The 21,647-nt window shown below is 40.8% G+C and overlaps 1 protein-coding gene across 5 annotated transcripts in view; it reads left to right on the forward strand.

Annotated features, from left to right (window-relative positions):
- Positions 1-454: 454 nt before the first annotated feature.
- VPS13A (vacuolar protein sorting 13 homolog A) overlaps positions 455-21,647 on the forward strand; it is a 243,045-nt gene continuing 221,852 nt past the window's right edge. For 4 of the 5 annotated variants that reach the window (XM_005581971.5, XM_065530724.2, XM_005581974.4 and 1 more), the window contains exon 1: positions 455-682. In XM_005581971.5, coding sequence (XP_005582028.4) covers positions 583-682 — 100 coding nt within the window. In that variant the 5' untranslated portion in view covers positions 455-582. Of the gene's footprint in view, positions 915-21,647 lie in introns of all 5 variants that reach the window. The other variant, XM_065530725.2, reaches the window with a different exon arrangement.

Genomic DNA, 21,647 nt, shown 5'->3' on the forward strand with positions numbered 1-21,647 from the left:
AGCCCCCTGGAAGCCTCCGGCAACTGGGCTGGGATCTGCCCACTCTTACTCAGGGGCGAGCCCTCCCGTACGCTTGGAGGCGGCCACCACCTTCTAGGGGGAGGGGCGTTCCCGTCCGGCGTAACCGCCCCGCACCCGCCCCGTTCCGGGGGGCCGTTGGGGACTCTGATCTGCAGGAGGGGGCGGGGTCGGAAAAATCCGGTAGCTCCAGGCCGGTGTCCGGTTGCCAGGCAATGGGGAGGAGGCGGGGCCGACAGGAAAGAGGAGCCGTGCTCGGCGCGAAAAGGGCACCCTCCAGAGCTGCGGCCGCGCAGCCGCCTTTCCTCCTTCTCGGGGCTGCGCGCCCAGGTCTGCGCCGCGCTCCGCCTCCAGTCGAGCACAGACCTGCGCACGCGTCGTGAGAGCGGCCGCCTCCGTCCCTCGCTGAGCTCGCGCTGGGGCTGCGCGTCTGGCCAGTGGGGGCGCCGCAGCCGGAGCCGCCCCGGAGCCGGTGAACCGAACGGCCTCAAGGGAGGGGCGTGGGGAAGGCGGCGGGAGGAGGAGCGCACGGGCCGGCCGCCGTGCCCACCACGGCTGAGGAGCATGGTTTTCGAGTCGGTGGTCGTGGACGTATTGAACCGGTTCTTGGGGGACTATGTGGTGGACCTGGACACGTCCCAGCTCTCTCTGGGCATCTGGAAAGGTAAAGAGGCCGCCGCCGCTCCCCGGCCTCTCCTGCCTCCGGGCCATTTCTCTGCCCGAGCGGGCTCCGGCGTTCTCGGGGCTTCGAGCACCTTGCTCGCCGGGTGCAGCCACCTGCCGCCGCCAGCCTCCGGGTCAAGTTACGTAAAGCCGGGCGGCAGTTCCCGGGCCTCCCCCCTCGAGTTGTTTATATTTTGCGGGGAAGGAGAGGGTCACGAGTGCGGAATGAAAAGGTTTGTATTTTCTGAGCGGAGCGAACCTGCAGTGGGCTCCGTGGGTCTGGCGTTCAAGTCCTGGCGAGGGGCCCTTCTCTACCCTTGGCCCCGCGCGGGCCAGCTTTAGCCGCGCGGGGCGAGGAATCGAGACGACGCCCTCCTAGGCTGGGTCCCATCCCTGTCCTTTGCCCCCCTGGGGTTATGAGGGAGGCCCCAGAAAGGCCCCGCGTGTTGCATGCTGCCTCGCACGTGAAGGCAGGGCGCTGTGACCTGGGACGCCCGCTTCCTAGCTTCCCCAGCCTCCGTTCCCGGCTAGACCCGTGGTGCTTTCTGCTCTCCCGCTTCCGGCCGTAGGACCCGGACGCCGGCTCTCTCGCCTGGGTTCGGCCGATAATAAAAAGGAAACTCACGTGTAGAGTAACTCAGAAAGTTGTTTGTGTGGTTACAGTTAACAGCCTGACCCAGGAATGTGTCACATTTTCAAGGCTTCAGGATATGTGGGTCAGAGTGAATTGCCGAATTTTAAAGAAAAACCAAGGCGTGCGGTGCAACGTCTCAGACCTGCAAAAGACCGGACTGAGCAGGGCCCTACGCTGCCTAGGTGGTGAAGGACCGAGCTTTCCTTGTGTCCGTTTAGTTTGGGGTTCTGCCTTACTGAGAGCCTCATTTTTAATGTTTCCATCTGTTTTTGTATTATTCTCTTGTTTATTTTAAACACCCGCTAGACATTAGACTCCTTTATGAAATGAATTTCCCAGGCTACAGTGAGGGTTAATTTTGTGTGTGAATAGTGTGTTTAAATATATATTTAAAGTAATTTTAACTATTCTTGTCTATGCACACACTTCCAGCCTTCTTCTAAAATGCTTATCTCGACTCTTGTCGTTTATGAGATGATGTAAACAGGTAATTTAGTTTGATTTTAAAGAATGTTACTACGGTGGGGACCTAGTGTCATGATGGAGAGTGAGTGGACTACAAAAACTAGGGTCATAGCGATAGCTGCTCAGCCTGTTTGATTAGTACGAGAAACTTGCAGACTGTTTATGCAGTGAAAATGAAATTTGTCTCCCATCTACCTCAGAAGGAAGCCTTAAGAATACTTGAGGTGAACTTTGATCTGTAGTGGAACCTTGCTTCTGCACTCAGGGTGGAGGTTTGTTTAGAGTGTGACTAATCAACTTATTTATTTAAAATTTACATGCAGTAAAATTCACTCTTGTGATACAGTTCTTGACAAATGCTAAGAGGCATGTATCTACCACCACAATAATGACACATAAAGTTTCATCAAGCCTCCCGAATTCTCTCAGCTGCTCCTTTGTAGTTGACCTCACGCCGCCTCCTGGCAACCAGTCGTCCGTTTCTATCCCTCTGTTTTTTTTTGTTTTTTGTTTTTTTTGTTTTTTGAGACGAGTCTCGCCCTGTCGCCCAGGCTGCAGTGGCGCGATTTGAGCTCACTGCAACCTCCACCTCTCGGGTTCAAGCAATTCTCGTGTCTCAGCCTCCCGAGTAGCTGGGACTACAGGCGCGTGCCACCATGCCCGGCTAATTTTTTGTATTTTTAGTAGAGACTGGGTTTTACTGTGTTAGCCAGGATGTCTCCATCTCCTGACCTCGTGATGCGCCCGCCTCGGCCTCCCAAAGTGCTGGGATTACAGACGTGAGCCACCGCACCCAGCCCCATCCCTCTAGTTTTATCTTTTCCAGAGTGCATATAAATGGAATTATATGGTATGTAGCCTTTTGGGTCTGGGTTTAATTCGTCCATTTATCGCATACATTAGTGAATTTCATTTCTGTATTTTTGAGTAGTGTTTCATTCTGTGGATGGACTGTATGTTTGTTTGGTTTTGAGAGAGAGTCTCACTCTGTCGCTCAGGCTGGAGTGCAGTGGCACAATCTTTGCTCACTGCAACCTCCGCCTCTCAGGTTCAAGTGATTCTCGTGCCTCAGCCTCATGGATAGCTGGGACTACGGGCGTGCCACCCCGCCCCGCTAATTTTTGTATTTTCAGTAGAGACGGGGTTTTGCCATGTTGGCCAGGCTGGTCTCAAACTCCTGACCTCAAGCGATCTGCCTGCCGCTGCCTCCTAAAGGGCTGGGATTACAGGCATGAGCCACTGCGCCCGCCTAACTTTAAGTATTTATCTGTTTGATGGTTGAAGGATATTTCAGTTTTTGGAGGTTATGAATAAAGCTGTCATAAACATTCATGTACAGGTGTTTGTGTGAACATAATTGTTATTTCTCTTGGATAAATACCTAAGAGTGGGATTGCAGGGTCATTTTAAATTGGGTTGTACGGTTTTTTTGTTTTTGTTTTTGATTGAGATGTAATTCATATACCACAAATTTCACCCTTTTAATATGTACAATTCAGTGTTTTTTAGTATAGTCACAAAAGTGTACAACCATCACCATTCTCTCGTTCCAGAACATTTCGGCACCCCAAAATTAAACCTCATGCCCATTAGGAGTGACTCCCAATTTCCTCCCACTTCTTACTACTGCACCTCTGGCAACCACTAACCTCTTTCGGTCTTTATGGATTTGGTAATTCTGGACGTTTCATTTAAATGGAATTATATAATATATGGCCTTTTGTTTCTGGCTTCTTTAACCTAATGTATTTTCAAGGTTCCGCCATGCTGAAGGATGTATGACTATTTCATTTGCTCTTTGGTTGAATAATATTCCATTGTATTCATAGACCACAATTTATGTATATTCACCAGTTGTTGGATATTTAGATTATTCCTAAACATCCACCTTTTGGATATTATGAATAATGCCACTGAACATTCATGTTCAAGTTTTTTTGTGGATGTATGTTTTAAATTCTCTTGCATATATACTTAGAAGTGGAATTGCTTGGTCATATGCTGACTCTTTGTGTAACCTTTTGAGGAACAGCCAAACTCTTTTTCCAAAGTGTTTGTTTTCTTATTGTTGAGTTTTGAGAGTTCTTTAAATATTAAGCATACCAGTTCTTCATCAGCTATGTAATTTGAAAATATTTTCTCAGTCTTTTCCCATTTTGTCTTTTGTAGAGCATACATTTTAAATTTTAGATAAAGCCCAGTTTATAAAACATTTCTTTTATGAATCATGGCTTTTGGTATTCATATCTAAGAAATGTTTTCCCAACCCAAAGTCAAAGATGTTCTCCTACGTTGTCTTATGGAAGTAGTTTTAGGTTTTGGATCTCTTTTTGTGCAAGGTATAAGATATGTGTTAAAGAATCATGGCTTTTGGTATTCATATCTAAGAAATGTTTTCCCAACCCAAAGTCAAAGATGTTCTCCTACGTTGTCTTATGGAAGTAGTTTTAGGTTTTGGATCTCTTTTTGTGCAAGGTATAAGATATGTGTTAAAGGTTGAGGTTCATTTGTTTGCATGTGGATGCAAATATCCAATTGTTCAGCACCACTTGCTAAAAAAGACGATCCTTTCTCTGTTGCATTATCTTTGCATTTTGTAAAAAAAAAAAAAAAATCAGTAGACTTAATACTGTGTGGATTTAGTCTGTCTCAACAATCTATGCGTCTGTCATTTCACCAATACTACACTGTCTTGATAACTGTGTCTTTGTAGTTAGTCTAGAAATCAGGTAGTATGATCCCTCTAACTTTAGTCTTTATCAAATAATTAAAAACAAGTCATTGTCCAGGTGTGGTGTTCATTCCTGTAATCCCAGCACTTTGGGAGGCTGAGGCAGGAAGATGGCTTGAGCATAGAAGTTTGAGATTACAGTGAGCTCTGATCATGCCACTGCATTCCAACCGAGGCAACAGACAGCGAGACTCTGTCTCAAAATAAAATAAAATGTCAGTGTTTTATTTGTAGAAATTGGTTATGTTTTGATAGATGAAACTTTAAATAATAGCTGGAGTTTTTTTTTTAAATATTCTTTGAGAATTTCAAAAGTAGTAATTTGACAAATTTGGAGGATTTTTAAAAAACATTGTTTGAAAATTTCTGTAATAGAAACTAGATGGCCAGACGTAGCGGCTCATGCCTGTAATCCCAGCACTTTGGGAGACTGAGGAGGGTGGATCACTTCAGACCAGCCTGGCCAATGTGGTGAAACCTCACCTCTACTAAAAAAAATAAGATCCAAAAATTAGCTGGATACTGTGGCGCTCGCCTGTAATCCCAGCTACTCAGGAGATTGAGGAAGGAGAATTGCTTGAAGCTGGGAGACATAGGTTGCAGTGAGCTAAGATAGCGCCACTACCTTCTAGCCTGGGTGACAGAGCGAGACCCTGCCTCAAAAAATAAAATAAAATAAAATAAAATAAAAATAAAAAGACAGAAACTAGATGCTGCATAGGAAAATTTTAAGATAATATTTTATGGTCTAACACAAAGGACCTATTGGTAGTTGTAAATGTGTGCTTTTGCTAGGCTTCTGTGTAATAATCCAGCAAATTTCAATATTAGCGTGTTAGTATAATAATATCAATTAGTATTCAGTCATTACTAATAATGGATGGTGATCTGAAAATTTGTTGCTGAGATGGATTCTTTGGAAATCAGAATGCATTTTCGCATGGAAGCATTCTTATATATGAATTATGAGTTTTCCAAAAACCTGCATTTAACTATAATGCAGCAGAAGAGTGCTGCGGTACTGGGTTCAATATAGTAAGTAGACTCACTGCTAGAAGAATCTGTCTGACAGGGAAGGAAAAAGGAATTGAGCTTCATTCCAGGACTAACTCTTGGCAAATTTTGATGTGGGTAAGGTATACTTTTTATACACTTCTATTTATAATTCTTCCTTCCCATATATCATCTAGAGAGGTGGTAATATTTCATAGACTCATCTGAAATTTATCCTCCCACCTTTCTCAAGCAACGTAGCATTTCACATGTTTTCTTTTTCTTTTTCTTTTTTTTTATTTTATTTGAGACGGAGTCTCGTTCTGTCACCCAGGTGGGAGTGCAGTGATGTGATCTCGGCTCACTACAACCTCTGTCTCATAGCCTCAAGTGATTCTCCTGCCTCAGCCTCCCAAGTAGCTGGGATTAAAGGTGCCCACCACCATGCATGGCTAATTTTCGTATTTTTAGTAGGGACGGGGTTTCACCATGTCAACCAGGCTGGTCTCGAATGCCTGACCTCAAGTGTTCTGCCCGCCTTGACCTCCCAGAGTGCTGGGATTACAGGTGTTAGCCACAGCGTCTGGCCATGTCACATATTTTCTTTAAGAGCTAGGCTGCATCAGAATCAGCCATAGGTGCTTGTTATGAATACTAATTTTTGAACCTGCCCCCAGAGATTATAAATTATGTATCTGGAATAGGACATCAGAATCTTTTTTTAAACAAACGACACTGGGGACTGTGATGCACAGTTGGGTACATTTTAAGAGAACATTAAGGAGAAAAATATTAGAATTTTAAATAGACAAAAGCAGTAGTAAAGGTGGCTTGTGTGATAGAATTATCATTTGTAACACAGGAAGTACCTGTACTTTGTAGCCCCTTCTTAAGTTAGCCTCCTTTGTCACTATTTTGTTTGCTCCAAAATCATGATACTTGGACAAATTTGTAATTTTTTTTGATAATGCCTAACATCTTCATGTAACATTAGAAGTTCAGATTTCTTGTCTATTAACTAACATACATATTCTGTTTTTGAAATGTTAATCTCCCAGTTTTCCCTTTATAATAGAATCATGTGTTTAGTGGCCACTTAACTGCATATCCCCATTATACCAGAAGCAGTACAGGAAAATGAAGATTCAGTTAGGATACAGTTTTTTATTTTAAGGAGTCATTCTTCTGTGCCCAGAATACACTAGGGAGCCAAACAAATGATTCTTACAGTCTGGTGTTAATGACCAATTCTAATTCCTTACATATTGTTTTTGTATTTATGTTCTAAGATATTTTAATAGAACTTTAAAGACTCTGAAACATTTTATTATGAAAAGTGTTATGAGATTTTATAGTACCTCTGCATATACCCATTATCTAGATTCTGTCATTAGTATTATGTATTAACAGGTTTATTGAGGTATAATTTACATCAGGTAAAATGTATGTTAAAGTCTACAATTTGATAAGTTTTAGTGTATATATGCATGCAGGTAACAATCATAACATGATAATGAACATATATATCATACCTTAAAGTTTCCTTGTGCCTTTTTGTAAACCACATCTTCTAACCCTCCTTGTCCCTTTTACCCTTCTTGTCCTCAGGTTTTTGCTGATTTGCTTTCTGTTACTGCATATTGAGATTTCTAGACTTGTATAAATGGGATTGTACAGTTTGTATTCTTTCAGTCTGGCTTATTTCAGCATAATTATTTTGAGATTCATCCATATAGTAGTATAATCAATAATTTATTCCTTTTTATTGCTGACCATAGCAAGTGGTGGTGAGGATGTGGAAAAGCTGGAAATCTCTATTATATCTCTCCTGGGGATGTAAAATGTTACAACTTGGGAAAACAATTTGGCAATTTCTTTAAACATACATCTACCATATTATCAAGCCATTGCACTTCTGCATGTTTACCCAAGAGAAATGAAAGCATATGTTCATGCAAAGATTTGCACACAAATGTTCATAGCAGCTTTATTTTTAATAGCCCCAAATGGGAAACAATCCAAGTATCCACCAACAGGTGATTGGATAAACTGGCATATCCGTATAATGGAATACCATTAATACTTAACCACACGTTTTGTCACATACCTATCCATCGATCATTTCTCTATCCATGCATCAATTCATATTATTAAATGTATTTCAGAGTAAGTTATAGAGATGAGTTCATTTCCTCCTAAATACTTTAGCATGTGTATCATTAATTAGAGTTTAGTATTTGCTTATTTTTTCCTTTTGAGGTAAAATGTATATAGAAGAAAATATGCAAATCTTAAGTGTACATTGACTGAGTTTTGACAAATACATACACATGTGTAACTCAAACCCAGTCAAGATATAGAACATGACCATCACCCCAGAAAGTCTTTTTCCTGATCTTCCCTGATCTATTTCTACCCTTATCTTCAGAGGCAACAAATACTCTGAATTTTTTTTTTTTTCTGTCATACATACACATCTATTCCTGCTTTGCTGAGTGTTTTCTTTTCCTTCAAGAATGTTGGGGCCGGGCATGGTGGCTCATGCCTGTAATTTCAGCACTTTGGGAAGCTGAAGTGGCCAGATCAGTTGAGGCCAGGAGTTCGAGACCAGCCTTGCCAACATGGTGAGACCCTGTCTCTACTAAAAATACAAACATTAGCTGGGTATGGTAGCGGGCACCTGTAGTCCCAGCTACTTGGGAGGATGAGGCATGAGAATCGCTCGAACACAGTAGGTGGAGGTTGCAGTGAGCCGAGATTGTGCCACTGCACTCCGGCCTAGGTGACAGAGCAAGACTCCATCTCAAAACAACAAAAACAAAAGAATACTGGATTTTGTCAAATGTTTTTTTCTGCATCTATTACTATTATAGGATTTTTTTCTTCTTTAACCTGTTGGTGTGATAGATTACAGTGATTGATCTTTGAATGTTGAACTAGCCTTGCATACCTAGAATAAATCCCATTTGGTCATGATGTATGCATTTAGCCCTCAGTATCTTCAGGGGATTGGTTCCGAGACCTATGCAGATACCAAAGTCCGCAACAGGGGGGGCATGGAAGCTCTCCACCACCTTACTTTGCCCTGTCCATCTCTTTATCTGTATCCTTTGTAATATCCTTTATGATAAACTGTTAAAATATAAGTATTTCCCTGAGTTTTGTGAGTTATCCCAGCAAATTATCAAACCAAATTAAAAAGTTGTGCGAACCCTGATTTATAGCTGGTCAGTCAGAAGCACAGATCACAGCCTGGGGCTTGTGACTGGCATCTGAAGTGAGGGGCAGTCTTATGGAACTGAGCCCTTACCGTGTGGGTTATGACAGTATCTCTTTTGTCTTTTTCTTTTTCTTTTTTCTTTTTTTTTTTTTTTTGTGAGACAGAGTCTTGCTCTTTTGCCAGGCTGGAGTGCAGTGGTGCAATTTCGGCTCACTGCAACCTCCGCCTTTGAGGTTCAAGTGATTCTCCTGCCTCAGCCGAGTAGCTGGGACTACAGGCACCTGCCACCACACCAGGCTAATTTTTGTATTTTTGGTAGAGATGGAGTTTCACCACGTTGACCAGGATGGCCTCGATCTCTTGACCTTGTGAACCACCCGCCTTGGCCTCCCAAAGTGCTGGAATTACAGGCGTGAGCCACCGCGCCCGGCCGGATATAACACTATCTCTAGGTAGATAGTATCATTATTTAATTGAATTATAGTTGGTGTCTGTTCAAGAACTGTTTAGGGATGGTAGGGAAAAACTTCATACATCTGGTTACAGAAGGGTTCTGTGTTGAATGTGAGAGTAGAGAGAAAAAACTTTATTTTCCTTTGACAGTGTCATATTTATAGCTGTTTTCTGTTTGTTTTACTTGTTTCCGTTTTAAACAGTCTTCCCCTCCTCTTTTGCCGTCTCTGGTTTTAATTGATCTTTTGATATGATTTAATTTTTTTCTCCTGTCTTAGCATACCAATTATACTTCTTAATTTGTTTAAGTGGTTGTCTTACAGTTTGCGCTGTTCACCTAAAACTACTCCAAGTCCGCATCCAAATAACATTATAGGTCAGGCACAGTGGCTCACGTCTGTAATTCCAGCACTTTGGGGGACTGAGGCCAGCGGATCACTTAAGAAAAAAGTTCGAGACCTGCCTGATCAACATGGTGAAACCCTGTCTCTGCTAGAAATACAAAAAATTAGCTGGGCATGGTAATGTGGGCCTGTAGTCTCAGCTACTCAGGAGGCTGGGGTATGAGAATTGCTTGAACTGGGAGGCAGTGAGCAGAGATTGTACCACTGCCCTCCAGCCTGGGCCGCAGTGTGAAACTCCGTCTCAAAAAAAAACAAAACCAAAAAAATCCCACTGTACTACTTCATGGAAAATGGAGGTAGTATACATAATACTCTGTCTTACAATAGAGTATACAGATTCCTCCCTTCTGCCCATTAGAATATTGTTGTCATTATTTTCATTTATCCATAAGCTATAATAATCCAGTGAATTGCTGCTGTTAGTATTTTGGACATCATTTTTCTGTTAATTTAAGAATAAGGAAGGAAAGACTTAATTTACCTTCATCTCTTAATTCTCTAATGCTCCTGTAAATCTGAGTTTTTGGTTTAAATCATTTTCTTTCTTTCTGAAGAACTCCTTTATTTATGTTTATTTATTTTTATTTTTGAGATGGAGTCCCGCTCTGTTGCCCAGCCTGGAGTGCAGTGGCGTGATCTCCGGTTACTGCAACCTCCGCCTCCCGGGTTCAAGCAATTCTTCTGCCTCAGCCTCCTGAGTAGCTGGGACTACAGACGCACACCACCCTGCCCAGCTAATTTTTGTATTTTTAGTAGAGACGGTGTTTCACTATGTTGGCCGGGATGGTCTCGATCTCTTAACCTCATAATCTGCCCACCTGGGCCTCCCAAAGTGCTGGGATTACAGGTGTGAGCCACCACTCCCGGCCTGTCTTAACTATTTTAAGTGTACACGTCATGTAATAGGTACACTTACATTGTTGTGCAACCATCACCACCATTCATCTCCTGAATTCTTCATCTTGCAAAACTGAACCACCATACCCGTTAAGCAGTGACTACCCATTCCACCCTCTTCCTAGACCCCAGTAACCTTCATTCTACTTTTGATCTCTGTGAATTCGAATACTTGAAGTATAAGTGGAATTATACAGTGTTTGCCATTTGTTACTGGTTTCTTTTACTTAGCGTGTATCCTCAAGGTGCATCCATGTTGTAGTAAATGTCAGAATTTCATAAATTTTCAGGCTAAATAGTATCCCATTGTATGTATATACTGCATTTTGTTTCTCCATTCATCTGTTGATGAAAAGTTGGGCAGCTTCCATCTTTTGGTTGTTGTGAATAATGGTGTTATGAACATGGACATTTTTCTTTGAGCTTAACTCTGCTGTCAGATTTTTGGGTTACATACCCAGAAGGAGATTTACTGGATCACATGATAATTCTATTATCAATTTTTTTGAGGAACCATCATACTACTTTCCATAGTGGCTGTACCATTTTACATTCCTACCAACAGTGTACAAGGGTCGCAATTTCTCCACATCCTTACCAACATGTATTTTCTCTTTTTTTGATAGTAGTTATCCGAATGGATATGAGGTGGTATCTTGTAGTTTTCATTTACATTTCTCTAGTTATTAATGTTGAACATCTTTTCATGGGCTTATTGACCATTTGTATATCTTAATTGGAGAAATATCTATTTAAGTCCTTTGTTCATCTTTTAATCAGGTTGTTTTTTGAGTTGTAAGAGTTTATATGTTTATATATGTACTGTATACATATATAGTATATGTATGTATACATATGTGTGTATATAATTTACAAAGAAAAGAGGTTTAATTGGCTCATGGTTCTGCAAGCTGTACAGCTGTACACTGGAGCTAATATCCAGAGTGTGTGTGTGTATATATAGTGTATCTATATAGTGGGTATATATACATATATGTATGTATACAGTATATATGTATATATGTATACATGCAGTATATATGTATATATGTAGACAGTGTAATATACACATATATGTAACATGCATACATATATACTGTATATATATATACACACACATATTAGATATTAGCTCCTTATCAGATATATGATTTGCAAATATTTCCCATTTTGTGTGTTACCTTTTCTTCCTTTTTTTTCCCTGCTAACTTTTATTTCAGGTTCATGGGGTACATGTGCAGGTTTGTTTTGTGGGTAAATTGTGTGTCACTAGGGTTTGATGTATAAATTATTTTGTCACCCAGATAGAGAATATAGTACCCGATAGATAGTTTTTTGATCCTCATCCTCCCCACACCCTCCACCCTCAAGTAGGCCTCGGTGTTTGTTGTTTCCTTGTGTCCATGTGTACTGGATAGAGTTTGAATACATGTCCCCACCAAGTCTCATATTTAATTGTAATCCCCATTGTTGGAGGTGGGGACTGGTGGGAGCTGGATAGAATTTGAATACATGTCCCCACCAAGTCTCATATTTAATTGTAATCCCCATTGTTGGAGGTGGGGACTGGTGGGAGCTGGATAGAGTTTGAATACCTGTCCCCACCAAGTCTCATATTTAATTGTAATCCCCATTGTTGGAGGTGGGGACTGGTGGGAGACGGTTGGGTCATGGGAGTGGATCTTTCATGGCTTGGTGCTGTCCTTGCAGTAGTTCTTGCAAGATCTGGTTAAGTGTGTGACACCTCCCTGTGCACTCCCCCTCTTGCTCCTGCTGTGGCCATGTGACATTCTGGCCCCCCTTTTGCCTTCTGTCATGATTGAAAGCTTCCTGCGTCCTCCCCAGCATCTGGGCAGATAGATGCTGGTGCCATGCTTCCTGTACAGCTTGCAGAACCATGAGCCAGTTAAACCTCTTTTCTTTGTAAATTACCCAGGCTCAGGTATTTCTTTATAGCAACACAACAATGGACTAACACAGTACTTCAAGGTTTAACACCCTCTTGTAAGTGAGAATATGCGATATTTGGTTTTCTTTTCCTGTGATAACTCGCTTAGGATAATGGTCTCCAGTGGCATCCATGTTGCTGCAAAGGACATAATTTTGTTCCTTTTTATGGCTGTGTGGTAGTCCATCGTGAATATATACTGCGTTTTCTTTATCCAGTCCATTGTTGACAGACATTTATTTTGATTCTATGTCTTTGCTATTGTGAGGTAGTGCTGTGATGAACATACGCATGCATGTGTCCTTATGGTAGGACAGTTTACAGTCCTTTGGGTATATACCCAGTAATGGGATTGCTGGTTATAATGGTAGTTCTTAATTCTTTGGTAGTTCTTAGTTCTTAAATCTCCAAACTACATTCCAAAGTGGCTGAACTAATTTACATTCCCACCAGCAGTGTGTAAGTGTTCCCTTTTCTCTGCAACCTCATCAGCATCTGTTATTTTTGACTTTTTAGTAATAGCCATTCTGACTGGTGTAGGATGGTATCTCATTGCTTTTCATTTGCTTTCCTCTAATGATTAGTGATGTTGAGTTTTTTTTTTTTTTTTTTGCCGTGTTTCTTGGCCACGTGTGTCTTTTGAGAGGTGTCTGTTCATGTCCATTGCCCATTTTTTAAATGGGGTTGTTTTTTGCCTGTTCATTTAAGTTCCTAATCGATTCTGGATAATTAGACCTTTGTTGGATGTATAGCTTGCAAATATTTCCTCCCATTTTGTAGGTCATGTGTTTACTCTGTGGACAGTTTCATTTTCTGTGCAAGAGCTCTTTAGTTTTAATTGGGTCCCACTTGCCAATTTTGTGTTTTTTTGCAGTTCTGGGATTTTCATCATGAAATCTTTGCCAGGGCTTATGTCCAGCGTGGTATTCCCTAAGTTTTCTTCTAGGGTTTTTATAGTTTTAGGTTACATTTAAGTCTTTAACCTGTCTTGAGTTGATTTTTGTATATGGTGAAAGGCAGGATCCAGTTTCAGTCTTCTGCATATGGCTGGCCGTTATCCCCACACCATTTATTGAATAGGGAGTCCTTTTCTCATTGCTTGTCAGTTTTGTTAAAATTAGATGGTTGTAGGTGTCTGACTTTATTTCTGGGTTCTCTAACATGTTCCATTGGTCTACATTTCTGTTTTTTATCAGTGCCATGTTGTTTTGGTTATTGTAGCCTTGTAGTATAGTTTGAAGTCAGGTAGTGTGATGCCTCAGGCTTTGTTCTTTTTGTTTAGGGTTGCTTTGGCTATTCAAGCTCTTTTTTTGGGCCCATATGATTTTTAAAATAGTTTTTTCTAATTCTGTGAGAAATAACATTGGCAGTTTGATAGGAATAGCACTGAATCTGTAAATTGCTTTGGGCAGTATGGACATTTTAACAATTTTGATTCTTCCTGTCTATGTAAATGGAATGTTTTTCCATTTGTTTGTGTTGTCTCTGATTTCTTTGAGCAGTGTTTTGTAATTCTCATTGTAGAGATCTTTTACCTCTCTGGTTAGCTCAATTCCTAGGCATTTTATTCTTTTTGTGGCTATTGTGAATGGGATTGAATTCTTGATTTGGCTTTCAGCTTGGATGTTATTGGTATATGGAAATACTACTGATTTTTGTACATTGATTTTGTATCCTGAAACTTGGCTGAAGTTATTAGTTCTAGGAACCTATGGGCAGAGACTGTGGAGTTTTCTAGGTATAAAATCATATCGTCTGCAAACAGGGATGATTTGACTTCCTCTTTTCCTATTTGGATGCCTTTTATTTCTTTCTCTTTCCTGATTGCTCTGGCTAGGACTTCCAGAACTATGTTGAATAGGAGTAAGTAGGGATCATTATGTTGTCCTGGTTCTCAAGGGGAATGCTTCCAACTTTTGCCCATTCAGTGTGATGTTAGCTGTGGGTTTTTCATAGATGGCTCTTATTATTTCCAGATATATTCCTTTGATGCTTAGTCTTTTGAGGGTTTTTAACATGAAGGGATGTTGAATTTTATCAAAAGTCTTTCCTGAATCTATCAAGATGATCATGTGGTTTTTGTTGTTCTGTTTATAATGAATCACACTTATTGATTTGTGTATATTGAACCAACTTTGCATACCAGGAATAAAGTCTACTTGATCATGGTAGATGCTGGATTTGGTTTACTGTTTTGTTGAAGATTTTTGCATTTGTGCGTTTGTGTTAATCAGGGATATTGGCCTGAAGTGTCCTGTTTTCGTTATGTCTCTGCCAGGTTTTGTTATCAGAATGATGCTGGCCTCATAAAATAAAATTAATTAGAGAGGGCCTTCTCGATTTTTTGGAATAGTTTCAATAGGATTGGTACCAGCTCTTCTTTATATGTCCGATAGAATTTGGTTATGAATCCGTCTGGTCCAGGGCTTTTTCTGGTTGGTAGACATTTTATACAATTTCAGAACTCATTCTTGGTCTGTTCAGCTATTCAGTTTCTTCCTGGTTCAATCTTGGGAAGTTGTATGTTTCCAGGAATTCATCCATTTCTTGTAGATTTTCTAGTTTGTGTGCATAGAGATGTTCATAAAAGCCTTTAAGGATTTTTTTTGTATTTCTCTGGGTCAGTGGTAATGTCCCCTTTGCCATTTCTAATTGTGTTTATTTGGATCTCCTCTCTCTCTGTTTTTTCTTTGTTAGTCAGGCTGGCAATCTATCTTATGTATTCTTTCAAGGAACTTTTGTATTTTTTTTGTTCAGTTCAACTCTAATTTTGGTTATTTCTTTTCTGTGGCTAGCTTTGGGGTTTTTTTGGGGTTTGCTCATTTTTTAGTTCCTTTAGGCTTGATGTTAGTTGTTAACTTTAAATCTTTCTAACATTTTGATGTGGGCATTTAGCACTATAAACTTTCCTCTTAAGACTATGTTAGCTGTGTCCCAGAGATTCTGGTATATTGTATCTTTGTTTTCATTAGTTTCAAATAATTCCTTTGTGTTTTTTTGTTTTTTTTTTTGAGCCAGGGTCTTGCCCTGTTGCCAAGGCTGGAGTGGAGTGGCATGAACACGGCTCACTGCAGCCTCAACCTTCCAGGCTCAAGCAGTCCTCCCACCTCTCAGCCTCCTGAGTAGCTGGGACTACAGGTGTGCACTCCCACACCTGGCTAATTTTTTTGTGTGTGTTTTGCAGAGCCAATGTTTCACCATGTTGACCAGGCTGGTCTGAACTCCTGGGCTCAAGCGATCCCCGCACCTAAGCCTTGCAAAGTACTGGGATTACAGGCATGAGCCACCGTGCCTGGCCCAAAGAATTTCTTGATTTCAGCGAAATTAGGATTCCATTGTTTACCCAAAAGTCATTCAGGAGCAATTTAATTTCCATGGAATTGTATGGTTTTGAGAGATCTTCTTGGTATTGATATCTATTTTTATTACACTGTCATCTTGAGAACATGGTTGGTATGATGGTATGATTGTGGGATTTTTAATTTGTTGAGAATTGCTTTATGGTTGAGCATGTGGTTAATTTTAGATAGGTGCCATGTGCATGTGAGAATGATGTATATTCTGTTTTTGTTGGGTGAGGTGTTCTGTAGCACTCATGTCCATTTGGTGAAGTGTTGACTTGAAGTCTGTTTAATACTGTCAGTGGATTATTGAAGTCTCCCACTTTTATTTTGTGGTTGTATAAGTCTCCGTAGGTCTCTGAGAGCTTGTTTTATGAATCTAGATGCTCTAGTGTTGGGTATATACATATTTAGGTTAGTTAAGTCTTCTTGTTGAATTGAACCTTTTATCATTTTGTAACGCCCTTCTTTGTCCTTTATGATTGTTGTTGGTTTCAAGTCTGTTTTGTCTGAAATAAGTTACCCATACCTGCTCTTTTTTGTTTTCCATTAGCTTGATAAATCTTTCTTATTCCTTTACTTTGAGCCTGTGGGTGGCATTGCGTATGAAATGTGTTTCATAAAGACAACATACAGTTGGTTCTTGGTTCTTTATATGAATTGTCGTTCTGTGCCTTTGAAGTGGGATGTTTAGCCTGTTTACATTCAAGATGAATATTGGCATGTGCAGATTTCATCCTGTCATCGTGTTGTTAGCTGGTCATTATGTAGACTTGATTGTATAGTTGCTTTATAGGGTTAGTGGTCTCTGTATTTAGGTGTGTTTCTGTGGTGGCCAGTAACGGTCTTTCATTTCCATGGTTAGCACTCCCTTAAGGACCTCTTAAAAGGCAAGTCTGGTGGCAGTGAGTTTACTTAGCATTTACTTGTCTGAAAAGGATTTTATTTCTCCTTCACTTATGAAGCTTAGTTTGGTTGGATATGATATTTTGGTTGGAATTTCTTTGCTTTAAGGATGCTGAATTAGGTCCCCAATCTCTTCTGGCTTGTAGGATTTCTGCTGAAGGGTCTGATGTTAGCCTGATGGGGTTCCCTTTGTAGTAGACCTGCCTCTTATCTCTAGCTCCTTTTAATATTTTTTCTTTCACATTGACCTTGGAGAATCTGATGATTATGTGTCTTGGGGATGGTCATCTTGCATAGTATCTTGCAGGGTTTCTATGAATTTCCTGAATTTTCATGTCAACCTCTCTAGCTAGGATGGGGAAATTTTTGTGGACAGTATCCTCAAATATGTTTTCCAAGTTGCTTGTTTTCTCTTCTTCTCTTTCAGGGACAACAGTGAGTTATAGATTTGATCTTTTCACATAATCTCATGTTTTTGGGAGATTTTTTCCATTAAAAAGTTATTTTTCCCTTATTTTTGTCTTACTTGGAGAACCAGTCTTCAAGTTCTTGAGATTCCTTCCTCAGCTTAATCGGTTCTGCTGTTAACACTTCCAATGATATTGTGAAGTTCTTGTAGTGGGTTTTTTAGCGCTGTCAGATCAGTTTGGTTGTTTCTTAAAATGACTTTCGTTTTTCAGCTCTTGACTCATTTTACTGGATTCCTTAAATTCCTTAGATTGGGTTTCTCCTGAATTTCAGTATCTTCTGAATTTTATGCCCATCATTTCAGTCTGGTTAAGAACCATTGCTAGGCTGGGTGCAGTGGCTCACACCTGTAATCCAAGCAGTTTGGTAGGCTGAGGCGGGTGGATCACTTGAGGTCAGGCGTTCAAGACCAGCCTGGCCAACATGGTGAAACCCCGTCTCTAATTAAAATATAGAAATTAGCTGGGTGTGGTGGTGGGCACCTGTAATCCCAGTTACCCAGGAAGCTGAGGCAGGAGAATCACTTGAACCTGGAAGGTGGAGGTTGCAGTGAGCCGCAATTGTGCCACTGTACTCCAGCCTAGGCGACAGAGCAAAACTCTGTCTTTAAAAAAGTAAATAAATAAAATAAGAACCATTGCTGGGGAGCTACTGCAGTCATTTTAAGGTAAGAAGACACTCAGGCTTATAGAGGTACTAGAGTTCTTGCCCTAGTTCTTTTTCATCTCTGTGGGCTGATGTTCCTTTAATCTCTCCAGTTGCTATCCTTTGGATGAGGCTTTTTGCTTTTATGTTCTTGGATGCCCTGAGGGTTTGACTGTAATGTAAATTGAGTTTAGTTGACTGGCATAGTTTCTTGATGATTTCTGGGTGCCAAGGCTCAGCTCAGCACTCCTGGCTTGCATGCTATAACCCTGGTGTGTTAGGACTAGGCACATGGCTTTGTTCTCTGTCCCCTCGAGGTTAAGCACCTCTTGCACTTGTGGGGCCAAGGTGTTCCTGGTCTGCTGGGCAGCAACACTCTGATGGTGGGGCCGGCAAAAGTGCTTGGTTGGGGCAGTGGCAGTGGGGTGTGAGGCCTGCACATGCTTTGGAAAAGCTGTGGGGGGAGGCTGTGGGTGACTGTGTCCTGGCAAAACAGTGGGGGGAAACTGTGGGTGGGCGCATGCTGATGGAGGCCCATGTGCAAGTACTTTCTGATGGTTAGCTGGGGCTTGCCAGCAAAGGAGCTATAGTGGTGGCTGCCGGGAAGTGCTGTGGTTGGGCATCAGCATATGTTCCAATTAGATGTGTCCAGGGAGGGACTGTGGAACAGACCGGCAGCCAGGGATGGGGGGCGGGGGGCACTCAAATCAGACAAGCCCTGTCCCATGGGCAAGATAGTCCTGTTCTGTCCAAGTCCAATAGTCAACAAAGACCAAAGCTACCTAGAGGTGTGTGGTGAGCTTTGGGAGATGGACATTCCTGGCCATGCTCCACTGCAGCCATTCTCACACCAGGCCCTCTGGGCTCCATGCAGACTGGAGTCCTGTTTCTGCCAAGTTCCCAAGCAGCTGTCTTTGCAACCTCAAATGTCTGTGGGAGTCATGGAGCCTCCTTCAGCTAGGATTCTAGAGGTCCATGGCAAGAATAGGCTACTCCATGCCTGTTTAACTCATCCTTTCCCCAGGAGCATTTGGGGTCAGAATGAGTCATGGTGCTCGGGGAAGTCCCTGTAGGGTTCCCAACTTTCTTCTCCTTCAGCCCAGTATCTGCATCCTCCTTCTGTCCGCTCTCGGTGCCTTCCTTCCAAAGATCTGCTCAGAGTGTGCTGGTCTTTTTGCTGACTCTGTGTCTGCTTGGCCACCCTGACTCTTCTGTGTTGCCTGTTCATCGTATATCGTGTCATGTGAGGAATAAAAGTTTTAACATTTGATGAAGTCCAATTCACCTATTTTTTTTTCTTTTGTTGCCTATGCTTTTGGTGTCACATCCAAGAAATCATTGCAAAATGCGGTGTTGTAGAACTTTCCCCTATGCTTTATTCTAAGTTTTATAGTTTCAGGTTTTACATTTAGCTCTTAGATCCGTTTTGAGTTAATTTTTGAACATGATATAAGGTTCTAGTTTCATTCTTTTGCTTGTGGATGTTGTGGATTTCAACTTTTGTTGAAAAGTTGTTGAAAATACTGTCCTTTTCAAATTGAATATCCTTGGCATCCTTGAAGACAATTATTTGACTATATATGTGAGATCTTATTTTTGAGCTTTCTGTTCTGTACCACAGCTCTATGTGTCTGTACCACACTGTTTTGATTAATGTGGCTTTTAGTAAGTTTTAAAATCAGAAAGTGTGAGACTTGTAAGCTTCTTCCCCTTTTTCAAGATTGTTTTAGATATTTAGGATTCCTTGAGAGTTGATGTGGATATAAGTGTTGGATTTTTCCAGGATTCTGATATGGATTGCAAATAATTTATAGATTGTTTAGGGTACTGGTAGTATTGACATTTTAACAGTATTAAGTGTCCCAATCCATGAACATGGGATGTCTTAACATTTCTTTCTTTCTTTACTATCTTTCAGCAACATTTTATGGCCTTCACTGTATGCATCATTAGTTTCCTTGGTTAAGTTTACTCCTTAACACTTTTATTATTTGTGTTGCTGTTGTAAATAGAATTGTTTTCTTATTTCTTTTTTGTATTGTTCTATGTTAGTTTATAGATACTGATTTTTTGGTGTTGATTTTTATATCAAGAAACATTCCTTAATTCTAACAGTTTGGTGGAATATTTAGGTTTTTCTACATATAAATTCATGCCATCTGCGAACAGAGATACTTTTACTTTTTCCTTCCCATTTTGGATACCTTTTATTTCTTTTTAATGCCAAATTGCTATGGATAGGTCTTCCAGTGAGTGACAAACGTGGACATCTTTATCTTGTTCCTGATCTTAGAGAAAATATTTCAGCCTTTCAGTATTGAGAATGTTAGCTGTGGGCTGTTTATACATGACCTTTATTGTGTTGAGGTAGTTTCCTTTTATTTGCTTTTTTTTTTTTTTGAGTGTTTTTTAATCATGAAAATGTTCTGAACTTTTTCAAATCCTTTTCTGCATTGAGATGATTGTGTTTTTTTCCTTCATTTTGTTAACGTGGAATATTATGTTGATTTTTTTGTATGTTGAATCATTCTTGTATTCTGGAAATAAATACTATTGGGTTATATTATATATTCCTTTTAAGATGCTATTGAATTTTGTTTGCTAGTATTTTGTTGAGGATTTTTGCGTCAATATTCATTAAGGATATTGGTCTGTAGCTTTCTTGTAGTCTCTGTCAGGCTTTGGTATCAGAGTAATGTCTGCCTGACAGGATGAGTTTGGAAGTGTTCCCTTCTCTTCAATTTTTTGGAAGAGTTTGAGGCGGATTGGTGTTAATTCTTGTTTTAAATGTTTGGTAGAATTCGCCAGTAAAACCATTTGGTCCTAGGCTTTTTTTGTTGTGATTTTTAGGATTTTTTGATTACTGATTCAGTTTCCTTAATGGTTATAGGTATGTTCAGAGAATCTGTTTTATCAAGATTCAGTCTTAGTATGTTGTGTATTTCTAGGAATTCATTCATTTTTATAGTTTATCTAATTTTTTGTGCGTAGTACTTTCATAATCCTTATTTCTGTAAAATAGATAGTAATATCTCGGTCATTTCTGATTTTAGTTATTTGACTTTCCTCTCTTTTTTTCCTTAGTCAAACTAGTTAAAGCCTTATCAATTTTATTGATTCTTTTTTTTTTTTTTTTTTTTTTTTGAGACGGAGTCTCGCTCTGTCACCCAGGCTGGAGTGCAGTGGTGCGATCTCAGCTCACTGGAAGCGCCATCTCCCAAGTTCATGCCATTCTTCTGCCTCAGCCTCCCGAGTGGCTGGGACTACAGGCGCCTGCCACCACGCCCGGCTAATTTTTTGAATTTTTAGTAGAGATGGAGTTTTCACCGTGTTAGTCAGGATGGTCTCAATCTCCTGACCTCATGATCCACCCGCCTTGGCCTCACAGAGTGCTGGCATTACATAGGCATGAGCCACCGTGCCCAGCCTATTGATCTTTTTAGAAAACGAATGGTCGGTGGCCAGGTGCAGTGGCTCACGCCTGTAATCCTAGCGTTTTGGAAGGCTGAGGCGGGTGGATCACCTGAGGTCAGCAGTTTGAGACCAGCTTGGCCAACATGACAAAACCCCGTCTCTACTAAAAATACAAAAATTAGCTGGGCATGGTGGCAGACCCCTGTAATCCCAGCTACTCAGGAGGCTGAGGCAGGAGAATCACTGATTCCAGGAGACGGAGGTTGCAGTGAGCCAAGATCGTGCCACTGCACTCCAGCCTGGGTGGCACAGCAAGACTCCGTCTCAAAAAAAAAAAAAAAGAAAAAAAAAGAAAAGAAAACTAATGCTTGTTTTTTTTTTTTTTTTAATTTTTTTTCCATTCTCTTTCACTTATCTTTGCTCTAATGTTTATTATATTCTCCCTTT

Source organism: Macaca fascicularis, chromosome 15 (genome assembly GCF_037993035.2).
Source record: "Macaca fascicularis isolate 582-1 chromosome 15, T2T-MFA8v1.1".
Lineage (NCBI taxonomy): Eukaryota > Metazoa > Chordata > Mammalia > Primates > Cercopithecidae > Macaca > Macaca fascicularis.